Here is a 27,932-nt window from a genome sequence, read left to right as displayed (position 1 = left end):
CCATGGCTTCCCCGAACTCCTCCCATGTCCGAGTTTTTGCCTCCACGACCGCTGAAGCCGCACACCGCTTGGCCTGTCGGTACCTGTCCGCTGCCTCAGGAGTCCTATGAGCCAAAAGAACCCGATAGGACTCCTTCTTCAGCTTGACGGCATCCCTCACCGCCGGTGTCCACCAACGGGTTCTAGGATTACCGCCACGACAGGCACCAACTACTTTGCGGCCACAGCTCCAATCAGCCGCCTCGACAATAGAGGTGCGGAACATGGTCCACTCGGACTCAATGTCCAGCACCTCCCTCGTGACATGTTCAAAGTTCTTCCGGAGGTGGGAATTAAAACTCTCTTTGACAGGAGACTCTGCCAGACGTTCCCAGCAAACCCTCACAATTCGTTTGGGCCTGCCAGGTCTGTCCGGCATCCTCCCCCACCATCGCAGCCAACTCACCACCAGGTGGTGATCGGTAGAAAGCTCCGCCCCTCTCTTCACCCGAGTGTCCAAAACATGAGGCCGCAAATCCGATGACACAACTACAAAGTCGATCATGGAACTGCGGCCCAGGGTGTCCTGGTGCCAAGTGCACATATGGACACCCTTATGCTTGAACATGGTGTTCGTTATGGACAATCCGTGACGGGCACAAAAGTCCAATAACAACACACCACTCGGGTTCAGATCCGGGCGGCCATTCTTACCAATCACGCCTCTCCAGGTTTCACTGTCGTTGCCAATATGAGCGTTGAAGTCCCCCAGTAGAACGAGGGAATCACCCGGGGGAGCACCCTCAAGTACTCCCTCGAGTGAATCCAAAAAGGGTGGGTACTCTGAGCTGCTGTTTGGCGCGTAAGCGCAAACAACAGCCAGGACCCGTCCACCCACTCGAAGGCGGAGGGAAGCTACCCTCTCGTCCACTGGGTTGAACTCCAACATGCAGGTTCTGAGCCGGGGGGCAACAAGAATTGCCACCCCAGCCCGTCGCCTCTCACTGCCGGCAACGCCAGAGTGGAAGAGAGTCCATCCCCTCTCGAGAGAACTGGTTCCAGAGCCCTTGCTGTGCGTCGAAGTGAGTCCGACTATGTCTAGCCGGAACTTCTCCACCTAGCGCACTAGCTCAGGCTCCTTCCCCCCCAGCGAGGTGACGTTCCACGTCCCAAGAGCCAGCTTCTGTAGCCGAGGATCGGACCGCCAAGTGCCCTGCCTTCGGCTGCCGCCCAGCTCACATTGCACCCGACCTCTATGGCCCCTGCTATGGGTGGTGAGCCCATTGGAGGGGGGACCCACGTTGCCTCTTCGGGCTGTGCCCGGCCGGGCCCCATGGGGACAGGCCCGGCCACCAGGCGCTCGCCGTCGTGCCCCAACTCCGGGCCTGGCTCCAGAGGGGGGCCCCGGTGACCCGCGTCCGGGCGAGGGAAATCTAAGTCTCGGTTCTTGTATTTCCATAGAAGTCTTCGAGCTGCTCTTTGTCTGATCCCTCACCTAGGACCTGTTTGTCTTGGGAGACCCTACCAGGGGGCATGGAATCCCCCGGACAACATAGCTCCTAGGATCATTGAGACACGCAAACTCCTCTACTACGGTAAGGTGGCAGCTCAGAGAGGAGTATTTTTAGAATATTTTAAAAAAATCTCACGTACCCCTTGGCATACCTTCAAGTACCCCCAGGGGTACGCGTACCCCCATTTGAGAACGACTGCTATAAATGACAGTATTCATATGTAAAAACTGCATGTGGTTATGAAACAACTTTAATGTGATGCTGGTCTTACAAAAGTGATACTGTACAATATACATGTACAGTACAAGGTTGGATTATCTGTAGTTTCAGTGAGCTGAAAAACTAAATTTTTTTGGTGCTGTTAAATGCTATTTTTCTTGAATCGGACTAATCACAATTTTTTTTTAGATTAATCATGTTTAATCACAGGTTATTACTCATTTACATAACTTAAATCAATAAAAAACACTATATATGGACAAAAAGGCACATTTTATTGTGAGAATGTCATAGAGGGACATTTGTTCAAAATTTTTCACTTAAATGGCCATCATTTATTTGCTCAAAACTTGCTACCAAATTTATCTGAAGTCAGGGTTTAATTTGAAGTGAAATTTGCCAGTGAGCAAACCTGTCGTACTGTCTTCACTCATATACAGTGTGTATGTATTGACTGGATCACTGACCATATAACAACCCGGGCCGCCTTTTGGGTAACCATCCACTGTTAATGTAAAGTTACATGTATGCTCAAATTGCGTAATTCATCTGCACAGATCCATGATTAATGCCCGATTTTTTTTACCACAATTTTTTTTATGCAGTGGGCTCCAGGGCATAAAGAAAATCGAAGTTCAGTGCAAATATCCAACTTAAAAGAGAACAGATTGAACGTTTGTGTAACAGTGGTCATTACGCAGAGTCAATTCCCACACACAACGGGCTCAAACCAGCGACCAAAAATCCCTACTAATTGAGAGTTAAGTCGAGCAGCGGTAGCCAGTGAGCTAAAAACCATGGGCTGTCAACTAATTTCCCAGCGCAGCTCTTAAGGCGACGGAAAGTGAGGTTTGCACAACGTACTATCGCACAGCCACAGTAGCTGAGATCTATTACACTGTTTATAGAAACAAACTTTTTTTTTTAATTTGCAGCCAAACACGTTAAAAATGTGCAAGTTCGTTGGATTGTTCAGCAGTGACGTGACAGTCTGATAACCAGGGAGACAAGATAAAAGAGGCAATACGGTGGATACAAACAGAACGAGACTCAAAAAAAGGGCTGACATAAAAAATGACCATCCTGCAGTCAGTCTGCAGCTTATCAGATTTATTATACTCCAAACATTCTGATTGGCCATAAGGATTATGACGAAAGGAGTCATATTCTCGTAACCACGGTGACGCCAATTGAGTGACAAGGATTGTGATAGGCTGTAATCCTTCCATTAAAATGGATTAAAGACAGTAGAGCAGCACTGAGAGTGTATGTGCATGTGTGTATGTATGTGACCTCAGTTTACATGCCAGATAAAAATTTGGATTGCCATCTGCCAAACACACACACACAAGTCCACGCACCACCACAGCCCAGTTAGCAGGGCGGACAGAGGTCAGGCAGTAAATTTGGGCTCTCTAGGAGAGAAATTACATGTCCTTACAACACTAAATCATTTTTGTTGTGAAATAAATGCAGCCTTTTCTCGTTCATATGTACGGTAGATTAATACTGTTACTTACCTTGTGACATCATCATCTACAGTCATGGACCTGGGCATTGGCGAGTATCTGGGTGTGGTCAGTGGGGCAGGGCTCACAGACTGGCTCCCGCTCATGTAGGGACTTATGTGGTTGTCTTGATGCGGGGGATAGGCTGGGAAAAAACAAAACAAAAACAAGTCTCTTCTCAACATGCTTTCAAAACTGTTGGTCCATTTTGTGTGGCCATCCTCATAAATGAACCGCTTAGAACTTCTGCAGTGCACTTGTAGTGAAATAAAAGGTACTTTATTAGTGACATGTACAATACACTGTAGAGTAAAATTGGTAATTTTGTTTAGGAGACGTGACTCTTAATAGTTGTCCAACATACAAGAGGGCACTATATATGACAGGGGTGGGCAAACTTTTTGGCTCAGGGGCCACATTGGCTTTTGAAATTTGACAAATGCACATGATGCATTTCAAAGCATATTATATCTCGGACCTAAGAGTAGACTTCCCAAACATGGGCTATACATCTATTTTCAACAATATCAAATCAGAACCTCAAAGAAACACAAAAATTGTATTACAGGGTTAACACTTACATTCTCTTTCAGTGGGAGCAGTGTTGTTGATCACCCTTTTTTGTCAGTGCGTCAAAGTCTAGTATCAGTTTTGTTGGGGCAATCCTCGAAACAGATCTTTACTCAATTTTGTTCTAATATTTTGCGGGCTGGATTCAAAAGTAGTTTGCCCATCACTGGTATACGATGTAGCTCTGAGATATATTTTATGTATATTTATGTATTTTATTCCATGTTGTTATTATGTACAGTATAAGGCTGCAGCTAACGATTATTTTTCTATCGATTAATCTATAGATTATTTTTTCGATTAATCGGTTAATCTATAGATTATTTTTTTCGATTAATCTATAGATTATTTTTCATTTTACCGATTATTTTTTTATTCAAAATGAAGATGAAAAAATAAATGTAGGCCCGTTTTTTCAAAAGGCATGGCTTTTATTTACAAAAAAAAAGAAGTATGGCCACTCAGTCAACATTGACAACAACATGACTAAATATTCTGTAACAATGTAAACATTTAAAACTTTTAACATTTAACAAAATTAAAAGTAGCTTATTTGCTTTTTAATGTGCAAATATAAAAGTCAACATCCAGTGCAAATCTTAATATTCTGCAATAGTATAAGCATTTCAAAAGTAAAAGTATTGCTTATTTTGCTTTAAAATGTGCAAAAATAAAGATAAACATCCTATACAAAAAAGTGCAAAACGAAATATTCTGTAACAACAGTGTAAACATTTCAACAAAAGTGAAAGTATTGCTTATTTGCTAAAATTTGCAAAAATAAAGATAAACATCCAATACAAAAAAGTGCCCATCTAAATATTCTGGAGCACTGTAAACATTAAGTATTGCTTTTAAAATGTGCAAAATAAACATCCAGTCCAACACAGTACACAATAACCAATTCTACTCATTCCAGTGAGTGACTAACAGTTGTAATGAAGAAAGGTTAGCATGTCTACATGCTCTGCTTCTTTTCTTGTTTACAATATTCCCAGCAGCTGAAAATAGGCGCTCAGAAGGGGTCGATGTGGCTGGAACTGAGAGGTAATTAGCCTTCACCTCAAGCCAGGACAAGCAGTTTATATTTCTAGAAGGTCAACGGGCTCATAGTGATGTTACTAGTAGTTGACTGGGAGGTGTTTATTATCATTTGGGGAGAGTCCGCTGCCTGATGCTCACCTGCTAAACACCTATCTGCTCCACGCTGAAGCGCTGACTACATGCGCTCTGAATACACACTGCTGATTGGCTGATAATGCTTCGTGTGTACCAATCAGATGGTTGTGTGGGTGGGACAATGCTGCGTGTGTACCAATCAGATGGTTGTGTGGGTGGGACAATGCTGCGTGCTGAGACAGAGGCAGAGGAGCGAAGCAGCTTGTTAAGACTTTAGCAGCTAAAGTTAGCTTTAGCTTAGAAACTCGTTCGGTACACCCCCGTACCGAACCGAAAGCCCCGTACCGAAACGGTTCAATACAAAACACGTACCGTTACACCCCTAGCAGATACAAATGACACATTCATGTTTTTGTGTAATGATGACAACGCATACTCGCGCGGACGATTGACTAGTTGATGGTTTTCTTTTCAAATGTTCGTTCATAGCCGTTGTGCTGCTATGATAGGCCGTTTCCGCTCGACACAGTGTGCATACAACAACATTATTAGGCCGTTTATTGAAATACTCCCACACTTTTGACATGCTTTTCCCCCTCCTCTCCGTGCCTTAACCCCCCCTGTCTTCTTCCGTGTCCCCGCAGTACCCTCCGTCGCCTGGACAGTGAGCTGTGCGTCTCACTTTTCCCTGGATCTCCCCCCTGTGTTTTTGGACTGCCTTCCTTGTTCCTGACTCCTCACTCGCCCCTGGACTTGACGCCCCTCTCAGCCCCACGGACCCCCGCTTGAATCCCGGATCACCTGCCTGCCCCCTGGACTTCCTCGTCTCTCGTTCAACACTTTGGTAATACACGCTTCAGTTAAATTCTACACATAGTCTTACACCACACACAATCTTATTCTAGTTCACACTCCATTTCCTTAGTTTAGTTGTATTGTTTATTATTATTATTATATATATTATATTTATATATATATATAATAAATCATTGTACATACTGTCCCCTGGTGTCTGTTTGCCGTCACCTCCCCTTAGTCCAACCATAACACGCACAAGGACAAACCAAATTGGGATAAATGGTTGGAGCCCCTACTGTTTGCAATGCGGGAGGTACCCCAAGACTCCACAGGGTTTTCCCCTTTTGAATTATTATACGGCAGGAAGCCTCGGGGGGTTTTGGACATAATTAAAGGCCTACTGAAATGAATTTTTTAAATTTAAACGGGGATAGCAGATCCATTCTATGTGTCATACTTGATCATTTCGCGATATTGCCATATTTTTGATGAAAGGATTTAGTAGAGAACATCGACAATAAAGTTCACAACTTTTGGTCGCCTTGCCTGTACTAGAAGTAGCGTGACGTCGCAGGTTGAAGGGCTCCTCACATTTCCCCATTGTTTACACCAGCAGCGAGAGCGATTCGGACCGAGAAAGCGACGATTACCCCATTAATTTGAGTGAGGATGAAAGATTCGTGGATGAGGAACGTGAGAGTGAAGGACTAGAGTGCAATGCAGGACGTATCTTTTTTCGCTCTGACCGTAACTTAGGTACAAGGGCTCATTGGATTCCACACTTTCTCCTTTTTCTATTGTGGATCACAGATTTGTATTTTAAACCACCTCGTATCCGAGGTGGTTTAAAATACAATCCTCTTGAAAATACAATCCTCTTGAAAATGAGAGTCGAGAACGCGAAATGGACATTCACAGTGACTTTTATCTCCACGACAATACATCGGCGAAGCTCTTTAGCTACGGAGCTAACGTGAAAGCATCGGGCTTAACTGCAGATAGAAACAAAAGAAATAAACCCCTGACTAGAAGGATAGACAGAAAATCAACAATACTATTAAACCATGGACCTGTAACTACACGGTTAATGCTTTCCAGCCTGGCGAAGCTTAACAATGCTGTTGCTAACGACGCCATTAAAGGTAACTTAGCTACGGGACTTCACAGAGCTATGCTAAAAAAAATTAGCTATCCACCTACGCCAGCCAGCCCTCATCTGCTCATCAACACCCGCGCTCACCTGCGTTCCAGCGATCGACAAAGCGATAAAGGACTTCACCCGATCATCGATGCGGTCGGCGGCTAGCGTCGGATAGCGCGTCTGCTATCCAAGTCAAAGTCCTCCTGGTTGTGTTGCTGCAGCCAGCCGCTAATACACTGATCCCACCTACAGCTTTCTTCTTTGCAGTCTTCATTGTTCATTAAACAAATTGCAAAAGATTCACCAACACAGATGTCCAGAATACTGTGGAATTTTGCGATGAAAACAGAGCTTTTTGTATTGGATACAATGGTGTCTGAATACTTCCGTTTCAACCATTGACGTCACGCGCATACGTCATCATACATAGATGTTTTCAACCAGAAGTTTCGCGGGAAATTTAAAATTGCACTTTATAAGTTAACTCGGCCGTATTGGCATGTGTTGCAATGTTAAGATTTCATCATTGATATATAAACAATTCAGACTGCGTGGTCGGTAGTAGTGGGTTTCAGTAGGCCTTTAAAGAAAGCTGGGAGGAGGGTCCAAGCCCCAGGAAAAATTAAATTCAATACGTCATGGACCTGCGAGCAAAACTCCACACGTGAGAATTTGCTCCGGGCCCAGGAACGTCAGCAGCACTTGTATAACAGGGGGACTCAGCTAAGGAAATTTTCACCGGGAGAAAAAGTACTTGTGTTACTTCCAACGTCCAGCTCTAAATTACTCGCCGGACGGCAAGGACCCTTTGTGGTCACACGGCAAGTGAGCGATGTGGATTATGAGGTCCGGTTCTCGGACCGAGGCGGAGACACTCAAATTTACCATCTAAACCTCCTGAAGGCATGGAAGGAGGCGGAGCCTGTTTCCATGGTGACGGTGGTCGAGGAGGAGGAGGAGTTCGGGCCGGAGATCTCGCGCTCTGCCCCGCCCTCCCCCCTCCTTTGTGATAATCAGCTCACGTTAGCGCAGAAAGCAGAAGTTGCTAAGCTGCAGCAGCGCTTTTCTGATGTGTTCTCCCCTCGGCCCGGCCGCACGAACCTCATCCAGCATCACATTGAGACCAGCCCAGGTGTTACGTTGCGGTCTCGGCCCTACCAGCTCCCGGAACACAAACGCAAAGTGGTTCGGGAGGAATTAAAAGCCATGCTGGAGTTGGGGGTAATAGAAGAATCCCACAGTGCGTGGTGCAGCCCCATTGTTCTGGTGGGGAAGAAGGATGGGTCTGTGCGGTTCTGTGTGGATTACCGCAAGGGCTTCCTGGCCTGCGCCTGACGGTGGAGGTATGTGGAGGGTGGCGTGGCCTGCGGGCCTGCAGCGGAACGGGGTGTGCCAGGACCGGCCTCAAAATCAGCGACAGGTGCGTAGATGGCCCACCTGGGCCTTGTTATCTAATCACCTGTCGCTCTGTATAAGCAGCAACCGGGAGGAGAGACGTTGTTGGAGCTGGAGCAAGAGTGCAAGCAAGAGTGCAAGCGAGAGCGAGAGAGACAAAAGACACTTGCTGGAAAGCAACCCACAGACTTATTGAAAAATAAAACTGTGTTGTGATCATCACCAAGCATCATGTCGATGCTTGGTGGTCCGAAGAACCCACTGGGGGGCAACCTCCACAGCTACTTTGTGTTAAAAATGGCAAAAGAGGAGTATGCATTTACATGTGTGAGCCAGTCTGCCCAAAAAAACTAGAGTATAGAGAAAAAGAAGGAACTTTTTGACTACAGCGCTGGGCTACAATTGGCAGACTTACACAAAGCTCTTCGGGTAAATATTTATCATTCATGAGGTTATCCGCTGACGTCATCAATTGGAAAAACGTCACAAATTGGGCAAATTCTCTCGTTTGGAGGACGTACGAGAGAAGACAAGATTATTTCAAAATATCTCCGCCCTGCTTCCATGGTTTGATTTCAAATTGTCTGGATTTACCTTATGCAGATCCCACATACACAAAAACAGGTACCAATAGGTACCTGTTTTTACTGTAACATAATAAATCCCCTTTAAAGAGCTGAGTTACACAAAATCAATTGATGCGTTTCAGTCTCTACTGGTGTTTTTTTAATGACGTTAATTTTTGAATTAATATAAAAAAAAACTTTTTTTATAAATGCCCCCAAAAAGTGGTACATAGATGCTGCATGTTTCAAAACATAGAAAAACGCCACAGGGTGGAGCATGATAATATGTATGTGCAGTAAATGAGGTCTCCATAATGAAAGTCACATAACACACACAAAAACATCATTTTTAACCCCCTAGAACCCGGTCTTCACATCACATTTTTGGTTGTGTAAACCACAACAACATTTTAATCTACTGAGGACATTATACTGCAAATGAGTGGAGGAGAAAGAGTAGCGATATACCACATCACATGTTGGATTCAAGATGACTGAAAACACATCCAAAAGTTCAGGATACTTTCAACCTTTTTTTGTTTTTATACTCATTGGTTCCCAAAGAGCCCAAATAGCAGAGATAAATAAAAAATGCATGCCATCGGGTCTTAGGAGGCTACATACTGTAGGGCGGTCTGGGCCACTTTTGCACTAGTTCTCAAATGTACACACAGTAGATCACCTGCAATACGCCTACAAATAGTACACACAATATTATAGTTTGCACACGCTACTTAGCGCGTGGAATTTGGATCTGAGAAGATCAGGCCCTAGGACTTTGGCACAGTCAAGTCACAATATTCCAAATCAACAAACATTTTCACACTACTGTACGGGTACCTGGTCATTTGGCAAAAACAAAATGTCATGAAATCAAGTAGCAATAGTTCTAGTGTGTCATGAGCATGTATTTTTTTATTTACCATTTGCTCTGTCAGGGGACGGCACAGCAAGCCCATCACATTTATGGTTTTAGAACAGTTTACACAAAGGATTCCCTTCCTAAAGCAACCCTGGCCATGAATTGTGCTCTGACATTAAAGATCCTGTACTCTAATACACTAGTGCGTACAATAGCACGTACATACACTATAGCATGTGTCATGTACGCAAAACACTGCCACAAACAGAACAATGGCAAAATAAAAACCCTATTAATATGCTTGCTTATCAGTATATTCACTTTTTTCTTCCTGTATTGGAAACTTAACTGTAAACAATGTTGTCTCTACCACCACAAAGCACATTGCAAGTGTGAGTGAGTTCTATTTACAGCTGAGAAAACACTCAACCTTTCTTGCCAGAACAGCAAACATACACAGCCAGGAAATGTTTTTTTTAATATACATTTTGTCTGGATTATACTAAGCATTTATGCATTTACTACACAATGTAGTATTATTTATTTTCATAATGTGAAGTGAAGTGAATTATATTTATATAGCGCTTTTTCTCTAGTGACTCAAAGCGCTTTACATAGTGAAAAACCCAATATCTAATACATCTAAACCAGTGTGGGTGGCACTGGGAGCAGGTGGGTAAAGTGTCTTGCCCAAGGACACAACGGCAGTGACTAGGCGGGCGGAAGCGGGGATCGAACCTGGAACCCTCAAGTTGCTGGCACGGCCGCTCTACCAACCGAGCTATACCGCCCGAATGTAATGTATTATTTATTGAAAGCTGTGTCTACTTTTACTCCCATATTTTATATCATATTATGCATCTACTATTTACGTATCGTCTCTTGTGTCTAGTTTATCATCGTCCAATCAAATCACATACTATGTCTGTGAAGCCCTGATATTTTTGCTTAAAAAATCGAGCTCTACTACGAATTAAATTGTGTTTTATTTTTTTTCGAAGGAAAAAGATTTAGGACGCAACTTTAAAAATAAAAATCAGTATAATGCATTAAGCATTATAAGTGAAAGTGTATTATTTTGTGCTGTTATAAATTAGATAAATAATAATAACAATTATTTTCCTTTCATGATGAATAAAGTCTACCTCGCTATCTATCTAGTATGATTGAGGGGAGATTTTAGTTCATACTGCAGTTACTGTATGAATAAAAACAATGAATGTGTATGTATGTACAGTACTTACAATTGGTGACATCAGGAGGGGGAAAGTTTTCATTGATGAATACAGAGGAGTTTTTGGCCACACGGAGATAAACAACATCGGGTGTGGACTTCAGGACGGCCACTGCTTCCTCATGAGATACTTCCTCTAAGCAAGAGCCATTAACCTGCAGACACAGGAAGAAATATACTGCATTATAAAGGCACAAAAAATAAGATTCTTACATTAGAATGTAATCAAATTCTAAAAATTACACTTAAATACATAATTTAAGGGATTTTAATTCGTATAGTAAACACAATTGTTAAATTCAAGGGAAAAGAGGGGGACGATAAAGACTTCAGCAGAAAAAAAAAAGACTTACAGCCACAAGTTTGTCCCCTATCTGTAGTCGTCCATCTTTTTGTGCGGTTCCTCCCTCAATGATCTTTGTCACATAGATACTGTTGTCCCCTTGAACGTGTTGATTTCCAACTCCACCAGCTATACTAAATCCTAGCCCTGGAAGAAACAATCAACATATTACAACTTTTTGTAACTATTTATATAACTCTCCAACTACTAGTACCACTTACATATTTTATTTAAAGTTATATTAAATTATACTACTACACTGAGAACAATGTATAAAACATAGAGCTGAAGTATCGTAATTGGAAATGTATATTTTATTAATTTCTATTTCACTTTTCACTATTTTCACTTTCTTACTATATCTGCTGTATTTCTATCTGGAGTATCTATTATTATTTTGTAATAAAAAAACCTCAAACTCAATATATTTATCACCATATCACATTACTCCTGAAACACAGAATAAAGCGGTGTAAATGCTGACGATGTCAAGCCAACTCCATCTGTTTGTTATTCTAAAGGCAGTGAAATCCACAATACCACCATAACCAACTATACCGCCATAAATTTACAGTTTTATAACCCTGACACTATGCTGTCGTTCAGGGGGAAGCACATGATTATGGCGCACGGTGGTTGTCGTGCTCTGATGGTGTTTGCTTGTTCTACTTTGATGGACTGAATTGAAACAAATAATAATAATAAAATATAATTGTATATATGATACAATTATACCTTGTTTCTGCTAAACTTCAATTAAGCGGTGAGTCAACATGTCCTTTTTAATAAATTTAGTTCGGTTAGTGGCATCGCAGCCACGTCTAATTTAAAAGCCCATTCAGAAAATTGCTAATTTACATTGCTTCGTCATATTACTAAAACGAACGTACTATTTAAATTGTATATTGTAGCCAAAATTTTTCCCCGAAGATATGGTTTCCAAAGAACATTTGTCTTCGTCGGCCTTCTTTCATCTCCGTAATATCGCTAAAATTTGTTCCATTTTGTCCACTAGCGACGCTGAGATAGATCATGTTTCATGCGTTCGTTACGTCTCGTCTCGATTACTGTAACGCAGGAGTGCCCACACTTTTCAGCAGGAAAGCTACTTTTTAAATGACAGAGTCGACGGGATCTACCTCATTCATATATATATATAATTTATATTTATTTATTTATGAAAGAGACGTTTTTGTTAACAAGTTAAAAGGTGTTCAATGATAATACAAGCATGTTTAACACATAGATTCCTTCCTTTCCTGAAGACAAGAATATAAGTTGGTGTATTCTGATTCTGATGACTTGCATTGATTGGAATCAGACAGTAGTGATGAGAACGTCCACAATTTTTAATGGAGGAGAAAAAAAGTCCTCCTTTCTGTCCAATACCACATGAAAGTGGTTGATTTTTGCCATCTTATTTGTCCAGCTTCCATACTCCTTTTTATACACTTTACAAGAAAGATATTGGCAGCAAACTCAGTGGCTTGCGAGCTTGTGCACGCCAGCGTTCTGAGACTCTTAGTTTGTTAGCGCAGGCAGGATAGAGCAGCGCTTTTATTGTGAAGACAGGAACTATGTGGTCAGTCTTTAGGCTTTTGACAGGAGGTATGGTTGAAATAAAAAGTGTTTCTTGCCTCCCTGACGGTCTTTTTTTCCTTCACACTGAGCTCGCAGCAGCCAGCGTCATTTCACAAGACCCTCGGGTGCCGTGAATGTCAATCAAGTGACGAAAGTGACGTCATAGTGAAGATTTCTGATCGCTAATTTTTAGGACTATTTTTTCAATGCCTAGTTGGCGATCGACTGACACACCCTCCGCGATCGACCGGTAGCTCGCAATCGACGTAATGGGCACCCCTGCTGTAACGTATTATTTTCGGGTCTCCCTATGTCTAGCATTAAAAGATTACAGTTGATCTCCTGCTGGCCCCGCTATGGACTGGACTCTCACTATTATGTTAGATCCACTATGGACTGGACTCTCACAATATTATGCTAGATCTACTCGACGTCTATTGCACCGGTCGCCCGGGGAGTGGGGGTCCCCACATCTGCGGTCCCCTCCAAGGTTTCTCAAATTGTTATCCCATTGGGTTGAGTTTTTTCTTGCACTGATGTGGGATCTGAGAATGTCGTTGTGGCTTGTGCAGCCCTTTGAGACACTCGTGATTTAGGGCTGTATAAGTAAATATTGATTTATTGATTGATTGATTTAGCGCATATATTGTGTATTGTTTACTTTTTCAATTAATTGTTTTGAAGTGGCTTCACTGCGGTAGGAGATATTGAACACATCGAAAAAAAATGTTTCCCTGTTCATATAAACTTTTGACATTATAAATAAATGATAAATGGGTTATACTTGTATAGCGCTTTTCTACCTTCAAGTTATCTAAAATAAACATATGACTATTGAACATATTGTATTGAACTGAATTGTAAATGTTTTGATTATTGTTTACATATGATTATTTACAAAGCTTTACATAACATGTAAAATATAATACATTATTTCTCAATATATAATTATAAATGTACTTAAACTGCATTTTTGTTGGTTTTGTCTTTTATGCACACACGAAGGCTCCGAGAACCAGCTCTAATTCCGGTCGTCAAAAGTAATACAGAAAACAATTGTTTATCCTTGTTAAATGGTTCCGATCGTGGTAAACAAATTTCCGCTAATATTTTCAGAGCTACAGCTTATAAACCAACTTTGTAAATATGTTTTTTTAACATTAAGAAAGCCTCCTAGCAATGAAATAACACCCAAATAGTCACCTTTACAAGCCGCAAACTTTGAAGAGCGATGTAGCGAAGGCCGACTCTATTACAATGCTCACTATGCTTCAATCATCCTTATAGCCCCTAGTGAGTTACAAGTAATATTTAAGACCAAAATGGGGCCATAAAGAAAATGTTGTTTAGGGACACAAAAAGCCTGGTGTCGGTAATGCAGTAAAGAAGACTTCATAGTCTGCCTAACTGTGTTGCAAGATATCTCCCAATTCAGAGCATTGCTGATAAATTACACAGTGTACCCCAGAATTTCACATTATTGTATTTTTCGGAAAGTAAGCCGCTACATTTTTTTACCCTGCGCCTAATAAAACGGTGATGGATTGATAGATTTTTCTTCGCTAACAGCCATTATGTTTTGTATTCAACAAACAGATTCTATAAAACACCCACAGAACCTGAAAAGGTGTGTTATTTTTTGTACTGTGGCGCAATCTTTTGGACAAGTTCGCTCACTGCAGATGCTGTGGGTTGAACGTCTACAGTATTTCCTTCTGTTTAGTGCAGAGAACCGGAAATTCAATTGCCATTCGGTCTACTAGTCATCCATAGCATTTCTACTCGTATGGTTTCTTCATTCATCACACCATGCATTGTTTGTAAGTTTTACAATATAACTAAAACAATTCATACTTACGATACCGTCACATTTTTGATAGCAGTGCTTTCATGCATATTTGTACATGCTACAGTAATGTAGTCAAGCTAGAGTCGTTAGCATTAGCTACTATGCTAACACGTTTACAGGCATCTGTGTTAGTATTATTAACTTACAATGGGATTCTTTTTTTATTGTTCCAGTTTCACAAATTCCTTAAAAAAATTCACTAAAACCGTGGAGTTATTCAGTCTGTTTAGCTGCTTGGAGAGCTGGCTTCCGCAGTTAGAGGGACCATGACAATGACTTCTGTTTTGTCTAATTTTTCCTGTTTTACTGCCGTGTTACAGGCACCATTTGGAAACAATTAAAGTATGTAAATAATCATTTACAAAATATTTCTGTGTAAATAATTCATTTCACAACGTATATATCTACGGCTTATAGTCCAGTGCGGCTAGTATATGGAAAACTATGTTTTTCTTTTAGAATTTAGTGGGTGCGGCTTACATACCATAGTCCAGAAAATATGGTAAAAGGAATGAGTGTGTATTTTGAGGTTGATTTGTTGCATTTTGCTTTTTTTGTAAAACATCTACCTCAACATCCACTGCCACACGGCCACTATTAGTACGGGCATTTTTTTTCTTCGATTGTGCACTCTAGTTAGTGCTTGTTATTATTATTATTATATAGAATTTTAGAATCACGGGTCCATAATTCAAACAGAATCGATGGCTAATTGGGACCAGTTGGCATAATAGTTAATTGCTGGAAAATTATTTAGAAGCAACAAATTCACTTTAAATGCTCTGAACACGGGTAGAATAAGTGCAATGACTGAAAAATCTTACCTGCTTTTAAAAGCACCTCTGCTTAATATATGATTTTTAAACTTTCAGTACTGTACGTAATCATACAAAGACCGTGTTGTGATTATGTTTGTAGTATTTCTTCACCTTTGGGACCTTTCACTAGCTTTATATCCATGATTCTATCGTTGTGACTCCTCTTGCGTCGTATACACAGTCTGACCAGACCTCCAGCCTCCTTCAATGCCTCCACGGCCCCACTGTGGGTCACCTCCCTGACATCTGCCTCATTTACTCGGACTATACAGTCATTCACCCTGCCCAACAAAAACACAGGATGTATCGAATAAAAGCCACACAACATATAGTGAACATGCAAACATAGTGTGTTTGTGTGTGTTTACTTGAGTCGTCCATTCTGGGCGGCGACTCCTCCTGGTATAATCTTGGTAATAAAGATGGACGGGTCTTCTCCAATATGAGGATTATCAGTTCCTCCTGCAATACTGAATCCCAAACCTGAGTTACCCTAAACAAAAACGTGTAATAATAAACAACGAGTCAGTGATATAAAAGCATGTAACACATGTATATGCATCTAACAACGGTACCGCAGTGTAGCCAGTCTACTTGTATTCCGGCCACAATATATTACTTTTTTTAAGTTTTTGAAACAACTTTAAGTAATAATAATAATAATAATAATTATATTACAGTGTTCCCTCGCCACTTGGCAGTTTACTTACTGCAGATACAGTGCAGTGCAGATTTTAAAGTACCATTGAGTACCATTGAGTACATTGATACAGTATTTGAGTAGCTCGAAAAGGTTAATTATGTCTTCTTGTTAAATAAAAAAGTATGTCAACATTTGAGTACCAATTTGAGTTCTCATGGTAAAATTACATAGGTTTTAGAGTGTATGCACTGTTTTAAGATATAAGAGAGAGGGGAAGTGTTTTTAATTGTGTGTGAAAGCTGTGTAGAGTATGTGTAGGACTTATAAAGACATTAATAATCACACAAATCACAAAATAAATAGCATCTCGACTTTACCGAAATATACTTACTATTGGGGGGGCGTAACTATAGCGTCAAAACAGTGCCAAAATCCTTGCGCTCAAAAAACACTCTGTATGTGCGGACTAATTTGCCGCTTGTGCGGACTCTGTTTCTCTGTTTGTCTACATGCGCGACGTTCTACTCCACAGGGCCGGTCATTGAATACATGGCCAAGCAACTCTCCTTTCTTCTGATTGGTCACTTTAAATACCTGCTATCGCCTGGTCAGTGCCAATATGAACGGGGCCTGTTGTGTGTCGCTTCTAAATAAGATTAGAGTCTTTAGACAAAATAACCTATAATTAGTCTATTTTTTTATACTACTATCTATTAAATAATGACATCACTATTTTTTATGATATCATGTGGAAAAATGCTATCTTTAACAACAAGTTTTACCAATTTGATTTAATTAAAGATTAATCAATGTTTATTTATATAGCCCTAAATCACAAGTGTCTCAAAGGGCTGCACAAGCCACAACGACATCCTCGGTTCAGAACCCACATCAGATAGCTTACTTTGACTGGCAAAATTTTTTTATAGTTAAAGTTAAAAGTTAAAGTCCCAACAATAGTCACATACACTAGGTGTGGTGAAATTATCCTCTGCATTCGACCCGTCCCCATGTTTCCCCCTGGGAGGTGAGGGGAGCAGTGAGCAGCAGCGGTGGCCGCGTTCGGGAATCATTTGGTGATTCAACCAACCAATTCCAATACTAGATGCTGAGTGCCAAGCAGGGAGGCAATGGGTCGCATTTTTATAGTCTTTGGTATGACTTGGCCGGAGTTTGAACTCACGACCTTCCAGGGCAGACACTCTAACCACAAGACCACTGAGCAGGTCAATGATCAGTATCTGCTCCCCAAGTAATTGCAATGTTATATTATGGAGATGCAGACCTACTTTATATGATAAAAGGTAGCTAATTTATCGATATCTGAATTCATAGTGCCAGAATGGCTAATATGATATCCTCACATTGAGATTGCAATTGTGTGTTTTTATTGTTTTTATAACAGTATATAAAATGGGTTATTTTGTCTAAACTTTAGACCCTACACTCAAGACTACTCTTCTTCAGACTGTTCTTCTTTTTTACATACGCAGATTTCGGCACTGTTCGGACACCATACGTAACCCCTGCAATAATCGAGTGCAGACAGTATTGTGTTCTCAAGCATATTTCAGTGAAAAGTATGTAGCCCAACAACTAATAAAAACTTAGCAAGAAACGGAACTAGTACTGAATCTAGTGCATGTAAGTCAAAATATGGTCTGTGGTGTAATTTGTCATTCAACTCTGAATTACATTCTGCATTATTTAATGACATTGTGAGCTATGTGCAGGTTCTAGCTTCAATAGCGCCCTGTGCGAGACCCCCTCAAGGTGTGATGATAACCTCTCATTGTTATGGATTCATCCTTTTTTAGCAGTATGGTGGGGCATGGGTTGCCGAGCAGAAATACTTATACATCATTTTTTCCCCTCTCATTCTTCTGTTGCCCCCAAGATAATGTAGTCTTGGACAATTGCCCAAGTGACCCATAAGTAAAACAGCCACTGGCAACGTGGTTTTACCTTGTTACTAACTGAGAGAAACACATGACTCATAAGTATCGCTTTGCAACAGACAACCATTATATGGTGAGTATAACCTTAGGCAGACACAGAGTTATTAGTAGATCTGCTATAAAATATCACAGTATTAAAATTAACACATACATAATATAGGAATGGCTATGGGAACAATACGTGAATGTTTCTGTTGCTAAATTAGTCTTTTAACAGTTTTGTTTTTATGAAATTGATTGTTGTTTTATTTTATCTCTGGTGAAAAAAACAACCTTGTCTATATTCCTTGCGATCCGTCTTACTGGGCATGAATGTGTGTCATTTTTGCGTCTCTGTTTGCATGTACGTTTGTACATCCATAGTGTTTTTTAAGGCAGAGCCAGTCAAGCAGACATATCCAGGTCACAGGAGAAAAGACTGAGCGAGAAGAACTGCGAGAGAGCCTCGGGGTGAGACAAAAGAGAGTATAATGAGAAAGGGGCCGAGAGGATCAGAGGAAGAAAGTTGAGACTGATGGAGAAGCAATAGTAATGTTCGTAAAATAGGGTTGGTAAAAATGTGCAAAAAATGTGAGCTGGGGAGAGAACGAAAACAACACTGACACGTAGCCATGATATGTAACACAGGGCATGTCCGTCTAATCTATATGTAAAACAAATAGGCTTCAACAATTTGGGTTTTAACGTTTTCCATTGCAGTACACACACTGTAAAAGACTTGCCAACCTTGAAGGCATTTTTTGAGAGTTCCTAAACACCCACATGTACGAAAAATGCTTACATGCTGGCAGGTCTACACATACTACTGACTTTTTGGCAGTATGTTGTTTATGTTTCTATTACCCTGATGCATTTGCACTATGTAGGGAGGGTGCATGTTTTATACCCGCTCCATTGTGATTTCCTCATATTCATAGTCCGCGTCTGTTCCGTTGACCTGTTTGAGACAGCAAGTGGTGAACAAGGGACAGAAATTAGTCAGCAAGCAAGACACAGATACATTTTTAAAATAATTGAAATTGAATCATTTCATATAAAGTATAATTTGAAACATTCCAGTTTCACTTTCATGAGTTATGCTGAAATGCCGAGCCTCAGTCCTTTTTCGTATTTCTACATTTACCAATTTGTCAAAGAATATTATTGGTTATCTTTTAAGGCTGAGGCTATCTATTGTTTTCATAATCGAGTAATCTATCGATTTTTTGTTTGAGTTAGAGAAATCGCATAAAACACAGTCGCTAGCTTTGCCATAACCTTCATTCTATTTTATAATAAATGCACACCATCAACATTGAAATTGTACTTTTAACACATGTGCATTGATAAAAAGAATAAAAATAGATGTTGTTTCCAGCAACACAGATCACTGCACACTCACCACCACGGCTCGCATGTGAGCTCTACTGCATGTAGTTAATGGGCACTTCATGTGGTCCGGGTTTAATCAATGCTCATTAGTTACAATCATTAAACAAAATAAAATTGGTTGTGGGTGAATGTCTTAAAATGTACCAGGCACAAATTTGATAAAGTTATTTGATTTTGAGCATAGGAGGAGATGGGTGAGCACACACGTGTGCACAAATAAATGGCATCCCAGTGGTCTGCATAATCTCCTTGTCTGTAATCTGTGTTTTTGTGCAGTCAGATTAGTTTTGACTGTACATTTGTATCACCATATTTCATTAGCCACCATATACAATAAGTAAGAATGATCTGCCACCCAGAAAAATATAAATGTAAACCTACAATATAAAATCTACTTGTACTGATAACAATAATGTTACGTATAAATACCTTTTTCTTATTTTTTAATAAGGAAGCTATGGTAAAAAAAATACACAAACATACAATTATTAAACAGGACTTGATTAATAAGTCTGTAGCTTCCTGGATTTTATTCCAGGCAGGTGAGTATTTTCACAGTAATTATATAATAAACTTAGCTAACAATGACAGACACTGATTTGCTGTGGCAGCTGGCCACCAGTAAACTGACATCTGGGCTCAAACTATTCTGGATTTACCATTTAACCAAACAACATTGTTTTCCAGAGGGAGAAATACTGAAATTACGTTACTACAATTACATTACTACATTTAATGACATGAGGACGATTAAAGGTTGTTGTTAATGTTTAATGCATGTAATAATTGCAAGAGACAATGAATGGGCGGAAAAAAATCCTAAAAATGTAAATGCCGCGCAAGGATCCTTAGCTTTCTGTTGTTGCTTTGGACAAAGAGACTCCATTTATTGGGCAAACACTTTCACACAAAAACTGAGTGTTTACAATATTCAAGGCCTGATACAAAAAAAAGGCATTCTTATTAATGAAAATGTAAATTCACTAAAATAAATATAGCATTTTTCTGTTGCATAGAACAGGTCTATCTCGTCTTGAAAATGAACTGATGAATCTGGTGGGATGAGAGGCGATAAAACGATATAATATGAATATATGGTGATACTTTATACTGTATAATACGGTTTGTGATAAATGCACACACTCAAACTGGGTTTTTGGTTTTGTACATGATTATTTAACTTAAAAGAAAAAAGCAATAACTACGACCCTTGAGATCACAAGTTCAGCATATCAGTACACTTCACAAAATTTTGTTTGAGAAGTTTAGTCGTAAGATGATAAATATAAATGTCTGGAACCAAAAATGCATACAAAGGTTAACCTTACTCTAATCCAAGGTCGACTGGGATAAGTTCCAGCTAACAAGCGGTATATAAAATAGATGGATGAATGAATACCCCCTCCTCTTGTGGATCTTAGTATAGTAAGACAATAACCCACATCAGAGGAATACATTATTCACATGTTAATCATCAGGTGGATAAAACAAACTTAAAACTCGGCATTATTGATTACATATGACTCAATACTCACATATGGGGGGGTGTCGACACTGTCTGTGTTGACCACAACGGGAGTGGGGTTGGCCTGCAATTTGAAACAAGACAAACAAGATATAAAAAATAATGTTTTTCAGGAAGATCCAAGGCACTTAACAGGTGGAGAGAAAGAACTTTATTGATCCATGTCCACATGCAGAACAAACAGTGTACAATACTCAAATACACACAGATGTACAATACGGACTTACTCGTCTCATGTTTTGGTACAGCATGTTGAGTACATCTGCTATAGATTACCACCTTGGAGCGACTGCATACACTACATGACATAATGCACAACCCTTACAGCAGACAAAACTAATGTATTCCGCTGCAAATCACAATTTCCCAGGCAATCAAACAACTAACATTGTTATACATTTCCTTACACACATAAATTACACACTATTCAGCAATATGGCGCCACAATATATTTTGGTAGACTAGTCTGACTGGTCACAAAGTGCACAAGCTTCTTAAATGCCTGCGCATCTAATTTCTTTCAAAACAGCATTCTTCCCAACACCACCTATATTCTATGACCATGAATGCCATTTCCTTCTTTCTTATAAATGTTTTCTCCTTGTATGTACTGCACAAACCTCATAACCCATAGCCATGTCACCTTTCTTATTTTTCTTATCTAAGAATATTTAGAACCCTGCAATCCAACGGTGAAGTCCTCATCCATAAACCAAACATGACCGAGCCAGTCCAATGAAGGAAACTGTGAATCTCAGTACTTGTCCCTAAACACGTAACAACCTGCCAACAAATCTATAAACCAAATGGACATGCAGACACCCACATTTCGCAGTTTCAAAATGCAATAGAGCCAGAAAAGAATATTTCTCTCTTTGCTAATCACTACCTTTCTCATATATCCTGTCCCCTCATCTCTCTTGCCCTCTCTTGTTTTACAAGCTATACCACTCAGAGTCTGTCAATCTCTTTCTCTCTCTCGCTGTCCACCACGTATCCAATCTGTCAGTCATGCTGAATGGAGGCTTTATCCCACATGGGAACAGAAAAAGAGAGAGGATCACAGGGATTAACGGCATGGTGGGAGGAGTCAAATATGTCAACTCAACAACAGCAGAAGGTGCGCAGATACCCAAACCTTAAATGCACATACAATAGGGATGAAAAGTGCACAACGACTCTAAAATATCTTGGTGATATTGATAAAAAATTATGTTTATGTAAAAAAAATTCAGAATCCCTTAAAAAATTCCCAAAATATATTTATATCTCAGATACTTCATTATATATGTCTCAACTGGTGGTGTAACATCACGTCACCCTTTTTATTGACTTATCTAAGATATGTAAATTATTTGCCATTGGAACTTAAGAACTATTTAAAGCACACAACCTCTGCGTGGACTTATTTTTGTTTCTGTGTGTCTCGTTAACAGAAACAAATCCTGTCCGTCAGATGTTAATTCGACTGACACGCCAAATCAGACTGCAGGCTTACGTAACATCAATATGTACAGTATGTGTGTTTGGAATAGAGAGAATGCAAGTGGCTGTTTTCATTAAAGGTCCAGAAGATATTGTACCGTATAAAGTACAGTATATTGTCAAACATCCAGAACCAGACCATTGCTTAGTGTACAGAACATGATTATACAATTACAGTGTAGCGTTTTTATGTGAGGAGTGACCTTCTGTGTATGTATGCTGCTTTATTTCTATGCCCTATTGTGTCTGAGAGGTCATTAGTCCATTTTAGTTGCCAATTTCCATTTACCGTCAGTAACAAGTTCATGCAGTCATTTGCAATACACAGAACAAAATAAGTTAATTGAAAACTGCAAACCGAAAACAACTACACCATTCACATATCAAATTTACAATCAAAAGATAATGATGCCATTGTAACTGTTACATGCGACAAAATTTAGATAAACTTTCAAGAATTGGAGCAGTTACTTTGACATGTGTGGGAGTGATGCACGACAATAACTGCTCACTATTTCTTCGTACATGTAATGAAACTTCCTAATCAGATAAAGTAGGACTTTAATCCAATTAGAACTGATTTTCTAATTCCATTAATTAAAAATCAGACTACACCCTATCTCCTATTACTCTGTCCACTGCACATAAACAGTTAAAAAAACAGAAAGCTGCATTTTTGTCACAAATTTTCATATTGACGTCATCATTTTGTCATGCGAGATACTCTGTGTACCATTTTGTATTAAGTTAAACCAACAGTGTATTATGACCTAACATAGGCTTGGTTTAAAATTATTCATCTACAATCATTTAAAAGAAACAAAGGCATTTGGTAAATTTCAATAGTAGGCAATAAGGAAAATTATAACGTGATTACTGTGCAAGGAAGTCTGAGTGTGAGCAAACAACACATTGAGGTCGTTTGCTTCTGAGCTAACCACAATCAGAAATGGATTACAGTTCCAGCTTTAGTCAACAAATTTAAAAAGAACACACTAAAAATCAACATCAAGATACCATATAAAGATGGATTGTGATTAGATAATAAAACAAACAAATTAGATCTTAAGATATGATTTCAGTCGAATGAAAACAGTTCTCAAAAAAAGTTCATATGAACAATATGTTTTCCCTGTGCCGAGGTTTGCTGAGAAGAACTCCGACTGACTACGTGCACAGTTTGACGAAGACCTACGGTATTGATGTGCTGTAGCAGGACATAACCATATTAAACACACACACACACACACACACACACACACACACACACACACACACACACACACACACTGCTCTCACAACAGCTGCTTTAAAACATGCCTCGCCAAATGTGGCGATTAATATTACCACTTTTGCTTCAAACTTAGGTAAACATTTAAATAATCAGCATTCAGATCTGCAGAAGGAGTTATAAAGAGTGACAGGTAATAATGTAGTTGTTACACCTTTCCAGCTGTTTGGCCCCGGTGCAGACCGTAGTCGAAGAGCACAGGGCAGACGTTCCTTCCACGGTGGATGTTTTTGTCGGGATTAACACCCTTCACTTTACACATACATACATACATACATACATACATACATATATATATATATATATATCTATATATATCTATATATATATCTATATATATATATATATATATATATATATATATATATATATATATATATATATATATATATATATATATATATATATATATATATATATATATATAGATATATATAGATATCTATAGATATATATATATATATATATATATATATATATATATATATATATATATATATATATATATATATATATATATATATATATATATATATATATATATATATATATATATATATATATATATATATAATCAACAGGCCCTGAAAGGCCAGACCACAAAGAAGAGACACAAGCCCAGAGGGGACCCACCTCAAGACAAAAGTAAAATCGAAAACGTGACTGGTAAAATGCCGAGCGAAGTAAACCGAAGTCCCCTCAACTCCAACACAGAAGAAGCTGGGTCCTGAGAAGAGGACCATGGAACAAATAATAACATATAATAAATAGCAATCACAATGTTGATTGCATTTGGATTTTTTTGCAAAATCGTTCAGCCATAATTTTTACTAGAATTACTTGACGTCGGTTGACGATGATCTCATTGTGCATTCAAATATGTAAATTGATAAATGTCAGTTAGGCCAAAAACATTTTTGAGGCACAATTGTGAGCTCTAAAATACAGTTATAAAAACACAAGATTTGACCCAAATCTGTGACTTGTGTTCTGAGAACAAAAAACAAAGGTATCACACAATAAAAAATATGTTACTGTTCTAAAAACCTTTCTGAATAAATATACTACAGTTTATTGTCCATGCAGTAAACATGCTACCAATGCAACCTACCTGCACATGGGCTTGTATATGTGAAAAGTGGTGCATGTGTGGCACCTGTGAAGGTGGCTCCATAGAGTGTAAATTCCAGGTATAGGCATCATTAGGCCATCGTCTAGAACCAGCCTTTCCTTTGGGTTTGCCCTTTGTGGGACTTTTTGCCACATTATCTCTGAAGTTTGGAAAAATTCCTCGAGAACACCTGTTGGCCAGGTTCGTGGGCAATGTGTTCCACCCATAACCACCCAGTTCTGAACACAGAGGGAGCTGTGGCGAGTGAAACGGATGTATAGAAAGAGACTGTGAGCAGTGGGGCAGAGGCGGAGGATAATTATGTTGGTACTGTTGGAACAAGGAATGGTGACTGGTTGAATGGGAATGTGCCGGCTGCTGTTGATGGTGATGACAGAGTTGATGCAATGATGGCGAGGAGAGTAAGCAACTGGGTGAAGCAGGAGGATGAAATTGTTGCTGGTTTGGATAACAATGCTGCAGCTGTTGATGGCTAGGTGAGAGGTGGATCTGGTGGTGGCTTGCTGAATGCAATAGCTGACTTGGTGATTGTGGACCCAGCTGGTAGTTTGATAATGGTGGAGCAAGCTGATGACTTTGAGACGGTGGTGCTATGTGGTAATAGCTCGGAGAAGGAGAAGGAAGGAGATGTTTTGTCGAATGATATCCATGTTTCGGCGAATGGGAATGGTGCTTTGGTGAGTGGAGCGGGGACCGGTGCGGTTGATTTGATTGGACTTGCAATAATTTTTGGCTATGCTTCGAGTGGCAGTGGCCCTTGGCGGACTTAACCTTCCCTTTGCCAGATTTTCCCTTAGAAGAACCACTGCTGGGCTTTTTAGGACTACAACAAAACTCATGACTGTGGAAGTAAGTGGTCATATCTGGAGAAATAAATATGAACAAAAACTCTGAGATGCTCCTCACTTCTTCTAATGTATTATCTCGCTCTCACCGCATCACGTCTTAACAGGGATGACAAACCAAGACGCTCTTTGGAATTACTTGTGTCCATATAATGTAGGTCATGGCATCAAAGAACAACGGAAATGTTCATCATGTCAAAGCATGGGTTCTTTTTTTTTCTTTTCCACTGCATTTGTCTCTGTACATTAGGATCATACAATTACGCTTTCTTTTTCTTGTTTACATTACGTCCGCTTCGAAGCACCTGAACTGTGTTGAACAATGTTCCCTCTCGGAAAGCAAGAAGAACCTTGGAAGAACTGAGTTTTTTTACAGCCTTTGCTTCAGGTCTTATCAACGACTGAAAACAATTTAAGTCAACTCCAGCACTCGAAGAAAGATTTTGCTTTCCAATTTCCATAAATTGTCTTCGCTTCTGTGATCTCAGGGTTACACGTTATCCAATGACCCTTAGTTGTTGCACACTCCAGCTTTAAAAAAAAATAAAAACAATCCCAGCTACTCCAATGGCAATGATGTCAGTTTATATTCCAAAAGTGGAAATACGAATCCATAGTCTCACATGTCTGTACTGTTAATTGTTGAGTAGTGTATGGTCGGTTCCCTGTCTCTTTAGCCTCTGTCTTGTCCTTGCTCCCTCCTTCTTTCAGTCTCTGTCCCCTTCCTTACAACTCTTATTCTCTCTCTCTCTTTCCCGGACTGGCCAATTAGGGGCTTTCCTGGTCTCCTGCACACAACAGCAGCCAGGCATAACTAATCGATAGGCGACCGGGAATAGCCTTGCACAGCTCACAGCCAGTGTGCGAAAGTAGGATGGGTTGTGAGCTGTGATTGGTGGAGAACAGTTCCCAGTCACCATCAAGCTCTTTCCTTCAGAGAACAACTGCATGGTCAGATGGGTGAGCTGGAATACACAGAGTGTTTCAATGCATTGACCTATGTACTTGTACTTATGAAAAAGTGTGTGCATCTTTATAGGTATCTGTTTGTGTCTAGATATTGTGGTTTTCATCGTCACCTTAAATAATTGTTAGGCATGTTAAAACAATAAACTAGGACCTGGTCGTAATCATTTTTGGATGTTTTTGCCTAGTTATAAGTAACTGACTTCAGTTAGTGTGGACGTGTAATAGTATGTTGTGTAAAACCTCACACCTTAAAAGCTGCACCAGACAATGAGTTGACAGTATGGCAAAAAAAATGATCACAATAATTTTTTTCATATCACCGGATCTTGATTAATATTGCGATTTGTTTTTCTTTAATTAAAGGCGTCCCGTGCAGAATTATACAGAGTACCGTTGCATGCTTACTATTCACTACCGCAGTATCTTGTAGAATAACAAGTACCAACAAGTTTAATGATTATTTCAAGAACAACATTTTTTTATCCACAAACTCAAAAAATATTTGAACACAAGAGTATTCAAATTCAGTAGTTCAGTCACAAAGACATCCTGTGAGTGCCTGCAAGTCCGCATTCAAGGCAGGAGTATGGTGAGCTGCAGTGAGACTAAAGTTTGTCACTAAAGCCGCTGCTCTTTGTCAATGTTGTGTTTCAACTTCTATGCTAGTGTTAGACACATTTCTTTATTTTTATCTTATGAGCTGCACTTCTAGCTGTGTAAGGTGGAAGAGGCACAACACTGATTGAACATTATATTACGTTGTGACAAGCCTGACTTTCGCGACGATGACACACTAATCCCTACTGTTTATTACTGCGGTAACTTCTAACAGACATTTCCACCATGTTCCATCGAGGTAAAAATGCTAAAAGCTGATCACCTTGATCAAACTCAAATTACTGTATTTTTTAGACAATAAAATCCTTATAACCCTAACGTATGGAATAATTCTGGCTGTGCTTACCGACCTCAAAGCTATATTATTTGGTAGATGGTGTAATAATAAGTGTGACCAGTAGATGGCAGTCACACAGAATGTATATGTGCAGACTGCAAGATGACGCCAGTAAACGACCCCAAAATTTTAAATGTTCCATTGAGAATATAGAACATTACACACAGCATTCAAAAATCTGGTTGAAAGCACTACCGTTAAATGAAAGGACACTGTAGCACCTGTAGTGAGCAAACTTGTCCAAAAGATGGTGCCATAGCAC

General features: G+C 39.8%; 1 protein-coding gene across 10 annotated transcripts in view; it reads right to left on the bottom strand.

The window, feature by feature from the left end:
* LOC133635118 (discs large homolog 1-like protein) overlaps positions 1-27,932 on the bottom strand; it is a 210,285-nt gene that overhangs the window by 51,173 nt on the left and 131,180 nt on the right. For 6 of the 10 annotated variants that reach the window (XM_062027914.1, XM_062027915.1, XM_062027918.1 and 3 more), the window contains 7 exons: positions 21,004-21,057; positions 18,984-19,034; positions 15,865-15,989; positions 15,608-15,777; positions 11,259-11,395; positions 10,916-11,060; positions 3,233-3,365 (listed from right to left, as the gene is read on the bottom strand). In XM_062027914.1, coding sequence (XP_061883898.1) covers positions 3,233-3,365; positions 10,916-11,060; positions 11,259-11,395; positions 15,608-15,777; positions 15,865-15,989; positions 18,984-19,034; positions 21,004-21,057 — 815 coding nt within the window. Of the gene's footprint in view, positions 1-3,232; positions 3,366-10,915; positions 11,061-11,258; positions 11,396-15,607; positions 15,778-15,864; positions 15,990-18,983; positions 19,035-21,003; positions 21,058-21,220; positions 21,997-24,880; positions 25,473-27,932 lie in introns of those variants that run through there. The other 4 variants (XM_062027922.1, XM_062027916.1, XM_062027921.1 and 1 more) reach the window with 4 other exon arrangements.

Source organism: Entelurus aequoreus, linkage group LG19, assembly GCF_033978785.1.
Source record: "Entelurus aequoreus isolate RoL-2023_Sb linkage group LG19, RoL_Eaeq_v1.1, whole genome shotgun sequence".
Taxonomy (NCBI): domain Eukaryota; kingdom Metazoa; phylum Chordata; class Actinopteri; order Syngnathiformes; family Syngnathidae; genus Entelurus; species Entelurus aequoreus.
Note: the sequence above shows the minus strand (reverse complement) of the source record. Positions and strands in the feature narration are given on the sequence as shown.